At 28.6% G+C, this 18,061-nt stretch overlaps 1 protein-coding gene across 2 annotated transcripts; it reads right to left on the minus strand.

The window, feature by feature from the left end:
• Window positions 1-2,305: 2,305 nt before the first annotated feature.
• LOC105648164 (putative beta-1,3-galactosyltransferase 2) lies at window positions 2,306-8,344 on the minus strand. 2 transcript variants are annotated; one of them, XM_089719338.1, is made up of 11 exons: window positions 7,762-8,344; window positions 6,754-6,850; window positions 6,524-6,588; window positions 6,230-6,441; window positions 6,046-6,109; window positions 4,934-5,006; window positions 4,677-4,797; window positions 4,261-4,348; window positions 4,048-4,173; window positions 3,820-3,929; window positions 2,306-2,877 (listed from the first exon to the last, which is right to left on the minus strand). In XM_089719338.1, the coding sequence occupies exons 1-11, from the start codon at window positions 7,872-7,874 to the stop codon at window positions 2,729-2,731; spliced, it is 1,218 nt and encodes a 405-aa protein (XP_089575464.1). In that variant the 5' UTR covers window positions 7,875-8,344; the 3' UTR covers window positions 2,306-2,728. The 2 variants fall into 2 exon arrangements, with proteins under 2 accessions (XP_089575464.1, XP_089575463.1); XM_089719337.1 differs by having other exon boundaries at window positions 6,524-6,597; window positions 7,762-8,343.
• Window positions 8,345-18,061: the final 9,717 nt, after the last annotated feature.

Consider the following 18,061-nt stretch of genomic DNA (forward strand, 5'->3'; position numbering starts at 1 on the left):
TGAAGATCCCTGCTTTGCTTTATATTAAATGCTAACATTAAAAGCTTCAGACTTGTCTCCCCAAGTGTGAGCTTTTTCACGAATCTTGTACTCTTATTTGATTACTATTCCAACTTCCTCTCTTCTTGGGTAGTTGGACACTTTAATGTCCCTTATTCAATGCTAAACTACCGTATACCTTCCCTTATTTTCTAGGGTATTCCTTCTTATTAAAGGCACTTGCTCTTACTTCTCTTCTTGATTCTAATTCTATTCACCCATATTGCCTTTCTTCATTATCCATAACTACAATTTGCATGTTATGTCTTTTTTAAACTCTAAATGTGTGTGATATTTCATATTTCTTTGGCATATATATTTCCATTTTGTATGAATAGAGATTTTGAGCATGGTTGGGTTCAGTTCAAATACAGAATACTGTTATTATCGTCTGTCTGACGAATTTGTGAAAAATGAGAAGAAAAGAAGTGAGTTGATCAACGGGATATTGGTCCGGTTCAATAAGAAAACCGTGCTTGAAATGTTTTGGGCCCTGCTTTTTGATTGAGCCGTGCCAATATCACGTGCCACTACCACTCTCAATTCATTGGTTCTTTGCTTTCTGGATGGATTCTAAGGTAGGTTCTACATATATATTCTTTTCTTTCTATTATTATTATTTTGACATTCCTTGGAAGATATATATAATGTTAAGGTGGTATTATATTTTTTTTTATTAATTTTCTAATTTTAATTTCCTCCCTATTTGTAAAAATTTTCATTCTAAAATAATAAAACCCTTCATTTTCTGTTTTTCAATAACTAATAACTTTAATAATAAGTTTATTGCTTTTTTTTTTTTCTACTCTCTCATTTGCTTATAACAATCTAATCATATAAATACCCCTAATAAATTATCTTTAATTTGAAAATAATACAATTTTAAATTATCCTAAATAATTTATATTTAATTGAACTCGCACAATATGTTGGAGCACTAATAATATCTTGTTTGGTGTTGGGTGGAGCTCTATGATATGACATTGTATATATATATATATATATAGAGTTTCTTAGTATTCTTTTTATCTCTGGTTTTTTATATCTTTGTACTAGGGCAGTTTTAGATATACATATATTAATTGGATGGGGAGTTTCTGAAAGTGTGTAATAAATGGCAGCAAGTTGTGCCATTTCCAGATGGTGTTGCCTCTAATTGTAGGTGTTACATTGAGGGGCAAACCTATGTATAAAAGGAAGTTCTTTTTTTATATTTGCACCAGTTATTCAGATTCGTGTCCATTTTAACGGTTGGCAAACCTGACTAATTCTTATTCGTCTTTAGAGGCAAAAAGGCTAGCTTAGGAAAAGTTTGCGATGTGTATATCGAACTCATACCTAAACCATGGTGATCAACCTTGCAAATGTTCTTTCCATAAGCTTGCTCCAACAACCATCTATTTGTAATCAACTTACAACCATCTTTGTATAAATTTCAACTACATTCTGCTATTATTTTTCCCAAATGATGAATACCTAGTAATTATATATATTATATGTTGCATGAAGTTAATTAAGTACCCGATGGTTACCTATTTTCCTTGCAAAGATGGATGGACATGGACCATTACTATTACTATCATTGACAATTTAATTTAAAAAGCAGATTTGAAGGTAAATTGTAGATATAAATGGCATATAATCATGTAAATATATGTAGTGCAAGTAGGACAAACACACAAAATAAATACTGAAAATTAAATTTTAATCAATTATACAAAAGTTTATGGAATTCATTTATAAGTTTAAATTTTGTATTTGATATGAAAAACAATAAAGAATTATATTCTTTGAATTTGAAAATAACTAAATTAAATTCTAAAATTATTATGCAATGGTATTTAAAAAAATGAATTTTAAATTTTAAATTTATTTTAAACATGAAAAATTTATTAAAAATAAATTTTATCTAGAATTAGTTTCTAAATGAATTGCACATTTTAAATTTATTTATAACAAAAGAAGTGTAAATATTAAATGGTACTATTAAAAAAGCACCATCTTAATTATTTTAATGGGATCAGTTGTTTTAAAGAATTGGGATGCTAATTGTTAATTATGGGCTAAAATCTCTTCTTTCGGCTTTCCAGTAGCTAGAAATTGAAGAGGTTAGCTGCTGCTTTTTCTTTCTTTTTACATTAGAAATCCTTGAAGAGCAGAGGCTATCAAGATCAAACTTAAGACCTACTGCTAACTTGTACGCTAATAGAACTTGAAAAGGCAATCAAAAAAAAGTAGAAGTCACAATCATATAAGAAGGAAAGAATAAAGCCACCAGAAAGATTCTGTATTTATTGTTAGCTTGATAGCCATAGAGCTGTAACTTACAAATTGGCTCTCTAAGCATCAAAGAATGGTTGAATGGTGACAGCCCTTTTGCCTCTTTTCTTGGAAGCTAGCTAATGTGGTCTATTTCCTTCACTAAAATGGAAAAAGATCCAAATTGCAAGGCCTTTCTCACTCTCTCTCTCTCTCTCTCTCTCTCTCTTTGTCGCTCTTTCTCTTTCTGTGTAACGTAAACAGATATCAACTCACTCTCTCCCCATCTCTCTAGGCCTATTGGTGTACACTGGCATTTGGTTCCTATACTCAAAAGTTAAAGTAAAAGACTAGGTACACCTCATTCTTTAAAACTAGCTTAACGCCGAGTCATCGTCCTCCTGAGTTTGGAAGACACTAAGATAAACTCTTAGAAAGTTGCACTCCACAAAACATTCTCACCTTCCCCGCATCGGCGGTGGACCTCCTTAATCCTATCAGCAGATTTGCAAATACCACTGCACGTCCAATCAAATGAAGCAACACAGATGTTGCCAGCTTGTGCTTTCCATTCACAATCTGCAGAAATTGCATAAGAAATTTAGAACTTCCTACTTTAACATAATCCATCGGTATTCATATTGGAAAAAAAAGGATGGTGTTGAAACTTCAGTTAATTTCCCATTGAAGTCTACAAATCTTTGGCACTCTTGTTTATTTTTGGATGAGCTTGGAGCTGCTTTTCAAAGTTGAGTTATGAATTTTTTTTTTTTTAAAATTGCATTTGAAAATTCATTGTCCAGGAAAAACCGAATATATATATATATATATATATATATATATATATTAAACACCATTGTTTGCTAAGCCCTAAAAATTGCAAAATGCAATTTGCCAAAAAGAGCGCAACTGCAATGATTAAGGGTGCTAGACATTAGAATTTCAAAACATGTTAAGAACTCAACATAACTGAACTAGAAATATAAGTGCTCAAGGAAAACCGTACAGGATATGCATTTCCATTCAAATCTTGATGTCATTAGGATAATTGTCATTTTCCTGAATAAGTATTCTTAATTTTATGGTGAAAGCAGCAATGAGGTCCCATGAGAAGATCTACTATGAATTATTGATTTTCAAGGGCAAACCTATTAGTTAACTCTAAGTGAACTTTCTTGAAGACTGTTGTATGATAACTTCACTTGACCTTCTACAAAAATGTAATGAAGAAAATAATCACATCAATGAGATATTCAATCAATTCAATTTCTGGAGTGAAGTATAATTTTTGCAGGTGCTAAAATTGAGTCGATAGAGGCTCATCCCTTGCTTGTGTGTGACATAAAAACTAGTATTCTTCAGCAAGACAGTAATTACAATTACTTATTTAAAAAAAAAAAAAAAAAAAAAAAAAAAAAAAAAAAAAAAAGAAGAGAGAAGAGGAAAAATGCCTTATTTATTGTTGTCTAAGATAATGTTGGAAATAGAAGTTTCAAATTATCTAGTAAACTGTGCATTTACCTGGTGGAGTGCCACAACAAAGTCTTCGATCATCAATGTGCTCTACATCAAGTCCAATAAACCAAGATCCCAATGAAACATCCTCATTAGCATACTTGTGTAGAACATGCCTGAGATAATTGTCCACAATAGCTATCACAATGCAAGAACATAACACCAAATAGGCAATACTATCAAAGAAAGCACTCATAAGCCTGCATCTTACATTTCAAATGAAATGGAACTTACTGGTTTATTGATATATACGTAGCCAAATCTTTTGAAATTGCATATAGCTGTCCAGTAGCATGGCGGAAGTATTTATTTCCTGCCTCACCAAATTTCCAATACTCTGGTTCATGATATCTTACTCCCCTGTTGAGTGAAATCAGCAGTTAATAATCTACTACTCAATTACTTTCTTAAAATTCTTCGCGAAATGATTAAAAAAAATTAACTTACTTTTGATTAAGTACAGGACCAGATTTCATGCATCCAATGTATACCCGTTGTTTCTTTCGATGTCTAACTAGAGTTTCTCCAAGTGTTGCTGCATCAACTTACCAGCAAATGGATTAGCATTGCAGAGAAGTATGAAAAACAAATTACCACAAGATGTTTAACACAATAAAACAAATCTTCATCCTGATAGGAACTAAAAAAGGCCATTAATAGTAACTGTCATATGCTAGAGGCTTTAAAAAATTTAAAGGACCTAAATTTTTTACATATGAGTACACATATAATTGTTCTCACGTCTTTCCACATTGATTTTTGTTTCTCAATTGCAGAAAAATAGTACCACGTTAAACAACACCTTCACCTAATTATATCTCCCACTAACAAAAGAAGTATTGAGAAGGTATATATTGTTGTACCTATATTTACATGGACATCATCATCAACTTTGACATAGAAATCTGCATCCCACAAAGCAACAGCAGTAGCAAAATATATCTTTGTTTTTGCAGACAATTCAAGGTACCCTTCAACATGGTCCTGCTCACAAGATAGAATCACAAACATTAGAACTCATGTACTTTGCTTTTCCCCAGACTTCCCCTTTTTACCCCTTTAAGTGAACATAGTTTTAATGAAATATAAAACATAGACGAATAGATTACAAAAGCCTTACCAATCTCAAAAAATCTCCATGCTTTTTATCCTCTGCTTCAATTGCTCTGTCCAAAATGCCTCCAGATGTGGCACTAGATAACATAAAAATAGTTTTTTAAATTATATTAAATCCATAAGAACATTTCTAGAGAGCATAATTCAGAAGTGGCACATTTCTCCAAAATGCCTCCAGAGCATAAGCACATTAAATCTATTAGTTTTCAGTTATGTTAATCACATTTCTAGAGAGCACAAGTATAATTCATAACTTTCACGAGACTCATCAATGTTTACTTGACGTTTAGAAATAAGATGGCATTCAAAATTTTGAAACTATTTCAGATTAATTTCCATGCACAGCTGATAAACTTTGTCTCAGAGACTGATATACAATAATGATCCCTTGTAAATAAACTCTGCTGTTTAGTCATGTAGATTGAACATTCTGCTGATGATAAAATGAAGTGTACTGTGTATATAAATATCAATACCGATCAAGCTTGTGAGAAAGTGACCAAAAGTAAGTTCTATATTTCTAACAATTCCCAAAAGTAAGTTCTATATTTCTATATTATACCTTTACCATGTTCCAATATAAGAAGTTGGAACACATTTCATGAGATCCAAAGTCATTTTATGCGTATAATTATTCCAGAAAGGAAAAACTTGTCACCTTATCTCAAACGTTATGAAATATGTAATTAATTCTTGATAATAAAAGCCACGTCCATGGGAGGCCAAATGAGCTGAATGCTCCAGGTAAGGTGATCATAAGCATTAGTATTCAAGGCTATATGTTGGCAAGCCAATTTTTTCAAGTTTTTTCCAGTACCCACCAAGATACATCTGGTCATTCAAGAAAGATGACTTTGATGATATCATGTGTTTAGTGAAGACCATGACCTAGAATACATTAGCTATACTGAATTAAATCGATTTATATATACCTCACAACTTGAAGAGATAATACGCATAAAAATTCTAATTAAAAAATATTAATATTCATCCGTACAAAGGCCAGAACTTTCAGTTCTACTTAAGGGACTGGCAATGTGACATATCAAGATAGAAATTCTAGCACAAAATGTACCTCCACATATTCAAATCATAAAATGAGATTAGAACTCTCACCTATGACCAATGACAAAACGAACAATGATACCCTTCTCTTCTTCCAGTTTCCTCCTTTTTTCACCTAGTATCAATAATTTTTCAAATAAACCATTCAAAAGGTAAAGATATCTAACCAGCAAACAGAATGGCATAAGAATATTGATAAGAAAGAAGAAAAGAAGCAAATGAACAATCTATGAACCTTGTGGCATCCATGTTGCACGAACTGAATCTCTTCTTTTCCTGCTACTGAAAGCAGTATTAATTCCAATCACCATCAAATACCTTCTTTTACCAGGTGATCCAGTCTTCTTCAAATCCTCTGACAAAGGAGAGCCACTTAGTATGGACTCCTGTGCCGCCCTTGCAGCAGCCAATTCCATCTCTAAATTTGAGATAGTCTTATCTAATGTGCTATAATCCACTAGTATGATTAGCTTGGTACTCAAAATAAGTCTTTAAAGAACAGTTATGAGCATTTATAAGCTATACTCACTGTATGGCACTATGAGTCTTGTACACTTCCCCAATAATATCTTTAGAGTCACGCCTCACTTCTTTCTGATGCAACTAATGGGGCAAATCAGACAAAAAACAAACATTTGAATGAGGAAATTAAAGAAGAATACTAATAATAATATTAGATAAACGCCTGGAAATGTTTGAGTAAATTTGTCAGCTAGACTAAAAGAAAATCTTGAAATAATAATAGAGATAGATACCCACAGTTTTAATTCCACAACCCTCTGAAACCAATTTTAGTTTATCGGCTTCCATGGCGGTTGTCCGCGTGATACCTTTGGACTCAGGAACTGCCCACATCCTGTCACCATTTTCTCCAATTGTCATCATAAATTAAAGTGCCAACAACAATTGACCTCAATGAAATTTTGATCACAATTTGAATTTAGAAAAACAATAATAATAGTAATAATAACAAGCATGTAGGTAATTTTGATGATAACATTTATCCTATATAAATTTTGACTGCAACAGAATTCAGAAAATGAATTAAATGCTAACAGATCTTCTCTTCCTGCCAACTGGTTTATTCTAGTGTTTATAAAATGGCTAATTCAACAATTTTATCAGGCACTTGCAGTCACAACTACAATATATTGAATAAAGATAATGACAATGTACAACGAGAGCCAGAGATTTTTCTATCCATTAATGTAGAAGCAGGTTCAATAAATAGCTGGAGCTATTTTTTCCAATTTTTCCAGCAATAACCAACACCCAAGAAGGGAAAAAAATAAAAAATAAAATAAGAAAAAACATTTGAAGTAAAATGAAAGTGGCTTTGACTTCTTTGTTTAGACCAGAATAAACTTGCCCGTAAAATTAATAAATAAAAGATAGAAAAAAGCAAAAATAACACTGCAAACGTTGATTCTACACAAGACTCTAAATTTGGATCTCAATTAATAGACCTCCAAAAAAAAAAACCCAGAAATTATAAATTCAAGAAAACCTTCCAAAACATGAAGATTCCAAATAATTCAAGAGGCACCATTTGATTAAAACATACGTCTCCTACCACATATAGATCTCAAAAGAAACCAATAGACTCAAAATTTGACAAAAATAGCATGTACCGTCCTATGAAAATATTGAACTAAAGTAAATTGGATAAAAAAAATCCTCACATAACAAAACAACCTTCACAAAGAATTGCACCAACTGAAAGTTCATTGAAAAAGGGGAAAAATTAGAAAATTAAGAAATATACACCTATTGGTGAATAGCATTCCAGCACAGAAACAACACAAACAAAGAAAAAGAGTCCATTTCTGTGATATAAAACTTTTAGAAGAACTCTGCTCTCCTCTGCTCTTCGAAGACATTCTTCTTTCTTCCTTCTATTTGTTTTTCTTTCTTAATGTTTACAAGTCCTCTCTTCTATTCACAGACCAATAGCTTCTTTAACAGAAAACCCATCTGAAAAGCAAAGAATAGAAGCCGAATCGAAGATACCCAGAAAGAGAAGAAGCAAAAGGAAAGGACTTGGGCAAAATTTGAAAGACGAGAACATGAACAAGTTTTGAGACAGAGAGGGAGAGAACAGATAAAACAGAGAAGGTGCTCTGTTTTCTTATTTTTAACTTGTTAATGTTAATGTTTTTGTTCTTTCCTTTATCCTTTTAGCTTTGTATATATTGTTCTCTCAACAAGAACAAATTGTGGGGAAAAAAAAAAAAAAAGAAAAATTAATTGACAAGAAAAAGGAAAATTCTTCATCTCTGCTTTGCAGGCAAGGGACGTTGAACAGAAGTGAGAAGACCCACTACTAACCGCTCATTCTTTGTTATTATTCTGAATTTACCAAACTTTCCTTGTCAGACCTTCCTCATTTATTAACCCTGACTCTGTGTCTGAGTAAAACAATCTCTACTGCAGTACAGTGTTTTTTTCTAAAATAAATTTTAAAAAAAGAGTTTACTACGTTGACATTAATGCCCCTGACCCTACTATGGATTTGTTTGGCAACGATAGCCCTTTTAGTAGCTATTAGTTGTTGTAGTAGAGAAATTTTTAAGTAAACACAGTTTTCGACATCGACTGTAGGTTCACCCAATGAAATAAAGTGACTTGTTTTTTTTAGTTTATTTCCTATTAATTCTTTCACGTATTCCTTTTGGTTAGAAATGAAAAACCTATTGCCTAGGAATTATTGATGTGGAACGGGAAAAAGGATGTAGCTTTATTTCATTGGATGAGCCTACAGTTGACGTAGTAGATTCTAACCAAATAGAAAATGTGGAAGAATTTAGAAAAAAAAGTAAGTTGCTCATGTGGCTTTATTTCATTGAATGAGTTTATAGTTGATATGGTAAACTAAATCTACCTAAGAATTTCTCCAGCTATTAGCTATCGGCAAAAATTAACTGTTTTTGGTAATTACTAGATGTTTTAGTATCTTTTAGTCATTTTAATAGCTAGTACCTATTTGAATATATTTTCACAAAATGCTAAAACTATAGGGTTAATTTTTTATAAAAGGTTACTTTAACCTCTAAAAACTAATATAGCGTCTAGCGTTTTTACTAATAAAAAAAAAACTAAAAACTACTTAAAAATTTATTGTCAAACACGGCTTTTAGCTGATATATAGCAATTTTAAATTAGAAGTGTGCAATTTAATTAGCTGTTTAACTTTTTTTTTTTTTTTTTGACATTAGCTGTTTAACTTAAAATCATAAAAAATGACAGAAAGAAAAACACAATGGATATAATTGTCAAAAAATTTAATTAAACATTAAAAGCCAAACACTAAATGTTAGAGTGTTTAATGTTTCATAAAAAACTCTTTCAACCTCTAAAAGCTATGTTATCGAATGTTATTATGGAATAGGGCCTTAATTTCTTTTATTTTTTTATTTAAAATAATAATAAGCATTTTTATCGGAATTTTTGATAAAAATAATATTTTGTAAAAACTATTTGGTGAAACTAAAACTATTTAAAAATCTAATACTTCTCCGCTCATAGATATGGATGGCAATTTTATCCTAATCGCGGGTACCGATCTAATTCAATTCTTTTGGCTGATTTGAATAAAGAATAAATGGATTTGGGCCGGTTCAAATTTAAGGACTTTGGTATCCTCTATCTATTACCTATTTAATTAATATTTCAAAAATATTTTAAAAAATTATTTTTAAAAGAAAATTATATGTACACATTTTTAATTATAATTAATACTATAATTATATTTAATGTTTATATTATATTTTGTATTAAATCAAAATAATAATTTTATAATTTATTACCTACTTTTATTTTTGAAAAATTAAAAATAAAAATATTTTTAATGTTAAACAGGTATTTAAATGAATTTGGGTATTTAAAAGAGTAATCATAATTGAGTTTGAATAGTTAATTTATAATCAGGTCTATATTCGAATTCGAGTAGTGTATTTTAAATTGGTACCCAACTCATTGTCATCCCTATCCATAAAGAGAGAAAGTTGCATTAAAGTCATCAATTCAATTGGTGATTTCAATTCAACATAAAAAGTAACTTGCACCGATCAATAGGCAGCAAAAAAGAGTAACCAAATAAATAAATAATAAATTAAATTAATAGTTTTAATAAAAAATTAATTATCAAATGGCTTGAATTCTATTTTGTGTGTCAAGTGGATTTCCTGTTTCACTACTCATTTTTGGGGAATCTTAGAACAACTTACATTAATTGAGACTTCAAAATTTTATGCACTAAAACCATCAAATAATGTGTGTGTTTTAGTAAAAGAAATATTTTGAGTAAATAAAATTTTTTTATTAACAAAATACTATTATCTTGTGACCGGTCACATTCCATATTTACATTAAAACCATCAAATAAATTATATATTAGTGGCATATGCCAAGGCATTGCCTAGTGTAGTGATGGAGATAGGACCCTATGGTCATGGAGCCCACTCATATATAATACTCAAACTAATTTAAAGGGTTCACAAACTATTAACTCAAAATTTTTTTATACTTAAAAAGGCATTCAAACTAATTTATGGGGTTCACAAATTATAAATATAACAATTTAAGGGGATTCACTTTGTGAAATATATTAATAATTGTTAAGAAAAAAAAAAATCTCAAGTCAGGGGGTGGACATCAACTGTATGTGCCTCTGCCACTGGCGTAGTGATAAGTGCATGTATGACCTAATAATAGACTCAGATTCAAATCCCTTTTTCCTAACACTCAAAAAGAAAATTTGTGTTATAGTGAAAAGTCATTTGATAATTTAATTTTATTAAAACCAGCAATATTTGGTGTTTTTAATGCAAAATAAAAATTACTGTTTATTCTTCTAATTTATTTTTGCTTATTAATGATCAATACTAGGTACTTTTTATGTTGTACTAAAACTGCCAGTTGAGTCGGTGGTTTTAATGCAAACATTCTCGATCCGTGGTAAGATAAATATGAAATTTAGAAATAGTTTAATTTGATATTACAGTGGTAAATTGTTTTTATAACAGTATTATTTTTGTAAAAAACTCATGTCTGAGTAAAAAAAAAGTTTTAATTACATATACATATGTATGTAATAAAAAGGCAAATTAAATATAAATGAATTATGAAATGTGTCTATGAAATTTGTAAATAATAAATAATAAATATAGAGAATGAATAATATAAAAAATGCAAATGAAAAAGAGAAAAAAAAAGGCAAATATTGTCTTTAAAAAATTAAACATTTGTTGTTTACTATTTATATGAAAGTACATAATTGCTTATGCATTACAAGATCAATAACAATGTTGCGCGAACTGAATCTCTTCTTTTCCTGCTACTGAAAGCAGTATTAATTCCAATAACCATCAAATACCTTCTTTTCCCAGGTGATCCAGTCTTCTTCAAATCCTCTGACAAAGGAGAGCCACTTAGTATGGACTCCTGTGCCGCCCTTGCAGCAGCCAATTCCATCTCTAAATTTGAGATCAATAACAACATGGTTAAATATATACTAATCAATGGTTTCAGTGCATTTCGAGTTACATAACATCTAAAAATAAAAATAAAATTGAAACCATCCTTCAAACTAGCAGTTTTAATGTAATAATATTACTTTCAATGAAATTGGCAATTTGAATGCATTGAAAATCTCTTTTGTGAATTATTTCAAGTTCAATATTAGATAAAGGAAATAGTTTGTCTCATTATATGAATTAAATTTTATCAAGTTTGTCTCTTTTGTGAATTATACTTTGCAATTTCAAAAGACATTTGCTTTGCAATTTGATCATGACCATAGAACATGAAATGGAAAAGCATTGTCAGGGACTGCAATTAATTTCCTTTATAAATGAATTCTGTAACTGAAAATCACATTTCTACCAATTCCTTCTCTACTTGGAAAGCGATTTTCAATATTAATACCTAACGCATTGCAGATCATGCTTCGGTATTTTAGTATGCTTTGACAGTCAAAAAAAAAAAAAAAAAAGAGTTATTTAAAATTAGAAAATTATTTAAAAGTTATGTTGATGCATAAACTAAAAGGAAAGAAAAACATTTCTATGCAAAAACATTTAGAAAATTAGTAAATAAAGTAGTTTTAAAAGAGTAGAGACACACAAAAATGGAAAAGAATAAACATTTTTTAATTCATAATTAACTTATTAAATTAAATTAATGATAGTTAAAAGGAAAGTTATCTTATTATCTTGTTCCATCGGGCCCTTTTAAGATATAAACTCATCAGTATACATGAGCATTTGGTTTATTAGTGTCCGCTAATTCGATTTAGATCGAAACGAATCAATATAATTAAATATGTTGAAATTTTTTATTTAATTTGGACTAAAATCAAATATGTATAAAATCAAATCAAACCATATTTATTATAGTTTCGAATTCAAGTTTAGCCGAACTAGAAAGGTAGGGGACAACAACCTCCTGCAAATAGACAAAAGATGCTTACCGAGTCTTCTTGATTCGGTTCAAATTTAACTACTTTTCATAGGTTTAAACTGATTTTTTTTGATAAAAATCAAACCAAACTGAAAATTTTAATTTTTCTATCAAAATCAAAGCAAAAAACTAATTGACTCAACCGACTCAGTTGGGTTAGATAATTCAATTTTTCCAAATTGTAAACAGCCAACTTACTAATTTAATCATTTCATCCCTTTAAGTTTTTTCAAACTGGTTCACCAAATGCTCTTTGTATATATATATATATACATACATTGTTCTTAGAAGTGAATCTCTAATATCTGAAGAGAAAGTTACCTTTTGCTACATTAGTGGCATTGTAAAGGGACTTGAGGAGTAAGATTCTTTTCTCTCTTTGTTTTTTAGCATTTGGGAGTTAGATTCGGTTATATCTCCTTGTGGTACTTAATTTAGATAGGAGGATGAGATTGAGAAGCACATGAACAACAAGACAAAAGATACCTAACCGCTATTTATCACCATTCACCAATCAACCATCGCATGGTAGACTAGACTGTAGAGATAAGGGTATAAAGGCCATTAGTGTTCCTTCAGAAATGGGGCTAATTAGGTATCCTCCTCCATAACTTGTTAATTTATATTTTTCCAATGTCAAATGATTTACTGCATTTGGTAACACTTCTTAATTTCTTGATGTGTGTGTCTATGTATTTCACTAATATCATCGGATCTATATGCTATTTGTTGAATGCTTTAAATTTGCTTTTGAAATTTACGCAATTTGTTTGTAGCATATTTAAATTTGTAGAAGACATATCATAATTCTACATTTTACATTTTAATAATAACTATTATCAAAAGAAAATATAAAAGTGCATAACTATGACATATCATGATTGAACTCTTGCAAAATTATTTTTTTTAGCGATGTGCATAGTTATTTCTGAAATGTGAAAGTGCATGATCATAATGGATCCCCATAAACTTAAGAGTACCACAAGGCAAATCGCATAAACTTCAAAAATAAATCTATGCATTTTATTGAATATTTTTGCTATATTACTTATTATTAAACATTCAAATTCATAGCTCATCGAGTCTACTCTAGTTGATTTTCTTAATGTTTTGTAAATATCATTCAAAAAGAAATGTCATCTCTCTTTGACCCATTTTTAACCTCCTATAAATAAAAAAATCAAACTTCTACCTTTGGGTTTCCCCTCTTCTTTCAATTTATTAATTAAGAGTTAAATGATTAATAATAAATATTTTTTTAATAAATAAATAGCTAGAGCCAATGAATTGTACCCCGATTAATTATTAAATGTTTTTTTAAAATTAAATAGTCACGGAATTGGTTCTTCATAATTTTTTTTAGTATTTGTAATCAAGTATATTTTCTAATTAATTCATGTATATTAAATTTAAATAACATCTATGTATGAACTTTTTTTTTTAAGAAGACCTCTATGTATGAATTTGATTGCACATATTTCTCTAATTATATATGTCTAATGAATATATGAGTGTTATTTTTGGAGTACATCGAAACAAGCAAAGATCAAACTCTAATTAGTAACAAAGGAAGATCTCATTTTCGAAATTTGACTCTCTAGAAAGTCAAATAGAAAGAAAAAAGAAAGGGCGTATAAATAAATTCATCCCATAAGTTTATTATTTTAATTTTATGGCACCCTTAACTTTTATTTTAATTCATTAAAAATTTCAACTTATAAAATTATATCTATTAAACACTTCAATTTTCAAATTTATTTTATTGAACACTTCAACTTGCAAAATTAGATCAATTAAATACTTATTAAAAAATTGAAATTTATGTAAACTACTGTTCCAAAAGTCATGCTAACTATGTATCAAGTCGATATTTTGTAGATAAAAGGCAAAAACTCTAAAATTATAGATATTAATGTCGAAAGACGTGTAATATTATCAGAATTTACAAATTTAAATACATGATAGATCCTTCACAAAGTTCAGGGTGCACCAAAATATTAAAGTTACAAAGCTATGAGGTGAATTTATGTATTTAGCTAAAAAAATAATAATAATAATAAACACGAAGAAGTTTATGGCATTGCCATTAAACAAATGTTACTAGTTCTAATATCCAAGGCACCCCTAAAAAATAATTTTAAAAAAAAAAAAAAAAAACAAAGCAGCAGACAAATCACACATGGACAGCTAAAGCTGTGTTTGGATGGAGGTATAATATAAGAGGAAAAAAAATAATTTATCCTTTATTGACCCAATATGTAAAATTCCTCTTTAATTTTAGGGTTTTATTTATGACACCCTAAATTTTGATAGACTCATTATTTTATTTAATGAAATTGCAATTTTTGTTATAAAGGAGCACCTTCAGAGGCATGATGGATCTCTTGAAAATTTTATAGTGACATAAAAATAAAACTATAAAATTCTGGGGCAATTTTATGCATTGGGTCTCCCTTTGTTACGATATATTTTAAGATAATTGCAAAGATTAAAAAAATGCATATATAAATTTAATTTTTAGAAAAAAATTAAAATTAATTAAATTACATTTTATCAATTTTCTAAATAATTCATACTTGTTTTTTAAAAATTTATTGTATTCCGTATCTATGTTGCGTCGTGTCTCATATCTTGTATCTCATATTCATGTCTATACAACCCAGGTAAATTGTATTTATTAATTAACATTATATTATTAATTAGGTGTGGTCAAATTGATCTTTTTATCTTTTATAGAAAATATAAAAAATAAAAAATTTTAAATTATTTAAATTCTTTCCATAATAAAAATTATTACCAATTTAATTAATATTATTCAAAATAGAAAGCTGTCCCTGGAGTATTATATTACTGCGGTCGAGTGTGCGTTCATGTATCAAAATCAATAAAGAAGGGAACAAGAAATGAGGCTTGGAGTTATGGAGATCCAAAAAAATAAAGAAGAGAACAAGAAATAAGGCTTGGAGTTTGGAAATGTTGGTGAACGACACGTGAATTAGATCTAGCAGCTTAATACGTGGCAAATTCCAACTGGGAAGATTACCATACCATGTCCATTAATCATGTGACGAATTGCACTTTAGCTCACGTGGACGCTGTAACAGTTTGCATGGGACAGGGCCCACCTCACGAGGAAACCTGACACGTGCCATCATGTAGTTAACATGCACTAAATTTTAGGTTACTTCTTCCACTAAAAAGTGACATCCTTCTGCCTATTCACCTAGATTTGATTTGGGACATCTCCTCTGCTCTGAGCAGGCCAACTTCATTGTTTAAAAACTTTTGTTTGACTAAATATTTAAAATTAGAAACTGAAACTTAATTGATGAACCGAAACTAGATTCTTTCAGTTTGATTTTTCGATTTTAACCCTGCTTTACTTACCACTAATTTACAGTGAAATTTATTTAATTCAATTAATCGATCAAGATCAAGCACAAGTACAGTGAAATTCTAAACAGACTTTTTGAGAAAATATTAAATATTTGCAACCATTCATAACATCGAGAGAGTTGCCCTATTGGTCGGTTTGGACAAACCCTCACCGTAGATAGAATGCTAAAATTGGATTAATTTAATACATATATACGTATTATTTATTTTATATTCTGGAGATGAATGAATCCTGTTGTGTAATTCAAAAAATACCCTTTTATTAATCTATTGTGAGGATTAAGATAAGATGCACATATCACATTAGTTTGTTTTTTTTTTTTTTTGGGTTTGTGCATAATTGACGTAAGGCACTGTATATTCAATTATTAATTTAACGATAATTTGTAATGTAATCTATTTTAGACAGCAATCTGTCCATTTGCAATTTTAGACAGTCCTTTTGTCTTTAATAGCAGATAATTACTGAGGAAATTTTTATATTATCTTTTTAACTCTTATTTTTTAGATTGTGGTCTAATTAACAACTCTTAAACTAAAATTCAATAGTTTTGAAAGTGAAGTTTATTGTTTAATTTTATTATTTTTATTATTTAATTTTATTGTTTATACTGTTGGGTAGCGTGTTTATATTAGTGTTTGAAGATTGAAAAAATGAATTGTGAAATGTTGGCATTACTCACTTAACATTTAGCTTTGTTAGGAAAAGAGAGAAAAGAAATATTGAAGGAAGGTAAGTAACTGAGCAAAATAATGAACAACTGTCAACTTTTTTTTCCATAATTATACTTGTTTTCCACTTTTATATTTGGATAAATTAAAATAAAAAAAATTTTATTTTCCTTTGTTTGATCAGGGTAAAATTTTATAGAAAAGAAAATTATTATTAAAAATTAACTATTATGTCTTCACTTAAATAATAGAGTATTTACAAAGGTTTAAAGTTCATTAATTAATTTGGAGTATTTCGGTAATTTAATAGAATTCAGTCAGATTTTCACTTTTCTATATTTTTTCTCTCCAAATTGGAGATATTTAAAATATATGGCCCTATTGGACGTGTAAAATATTATTTCTTTCAATATTTTCTCTCTTTCCAAATAAAGAAAATGCATTTCCTTAAATATTTTCCATAATTATTTTTCTTTATTCAGAAAAATACTTTTATCTAAATAAAGAGTTAACAAAACACTAGCTATTAAAACAGCTAATATCCTCGTATCACTTTTAAAATCTATATCTATATTATATATAAAACTGGGAATGAGAAAAGAATAATAAAATGACCTGTAATAACCTTAGTGAAAGTTTAGAAATTCTAAAATATCCTTAGTTGTTGGATAATTGATAATAGTTTGAGTTTATTAAATAACTTGAGTTTTTAATAATTGATAAATTATAATTTTTAATACTTTTTATTAATTGATTAAATTATATTATTATATTATTTTAATATTATTTTTTTAAAGATGATATTATTAATTTAATACATTATTTTAATTGAACCTTCAATCATTGATTATTTACGATATTAATTGTTTCTATTTACGATATTAATTGTTTCAAAAAACAGATTAGTATTTTAATTTTAAAATAAACTTCAAAATGCAAAAAAAAAAATATATATAAACACATCTTAAAAAATAACGTTTCACACGTTTTATATATATTATTTTTAAAATTTTGAATTTTTTTCTTATTTATATCTATTTATCTGCATCTAAGTTTTTCATGAACTCAAATCAACATTCAATAACATAGGATCATATTATTTAGTTTTTTTAAAGGAATCGATGCTCATTATTCAACCTTATCATTTCAAAAAAATTGAAATATAATCTTATAATTAATAATAATTTTTTTATTTTATCGTCTATAATTATTTTATTAAATATACTTGACTTTAATTTTGTTCTATCATATTAAAATCAGTTTAAGAAAAATATTATTTGCTTATAATATGAATATTATTAATTATTTTAAAATTATATAAATATCTAGAGAATATAAGAGAAAAATTATAATCATATTTAATACTATATAAGAATAAATTAATGAATATAAACGATAAATAGTATCGAATACTAACAACGTGCAATGCATGTCACAAAAAAGATTAGTATTTAATGCAAAAAAAAAAAAAAAATGTAAGACTTACTTACAGGTTTTAGCTCAAAGAACAAGACAATTGTCAGAAAAAAAAAAACTAATC

The sequence above is a fragment of the Jatropha curcas genome, chromosome 3, assembly GCF_041381405.1.
Source record: "Jatropha curcas cultivar XTBG-Jc1 chromosome 3, XTBG_Jcur_1.0, whole genome shotgun sequence".
NCBI lineage: Eukaryota > Viridiplantae > Streptophyta > Magnoliopsida > Malpighiales > Euphorbiaceae > Jatropha > Jatropha curcas.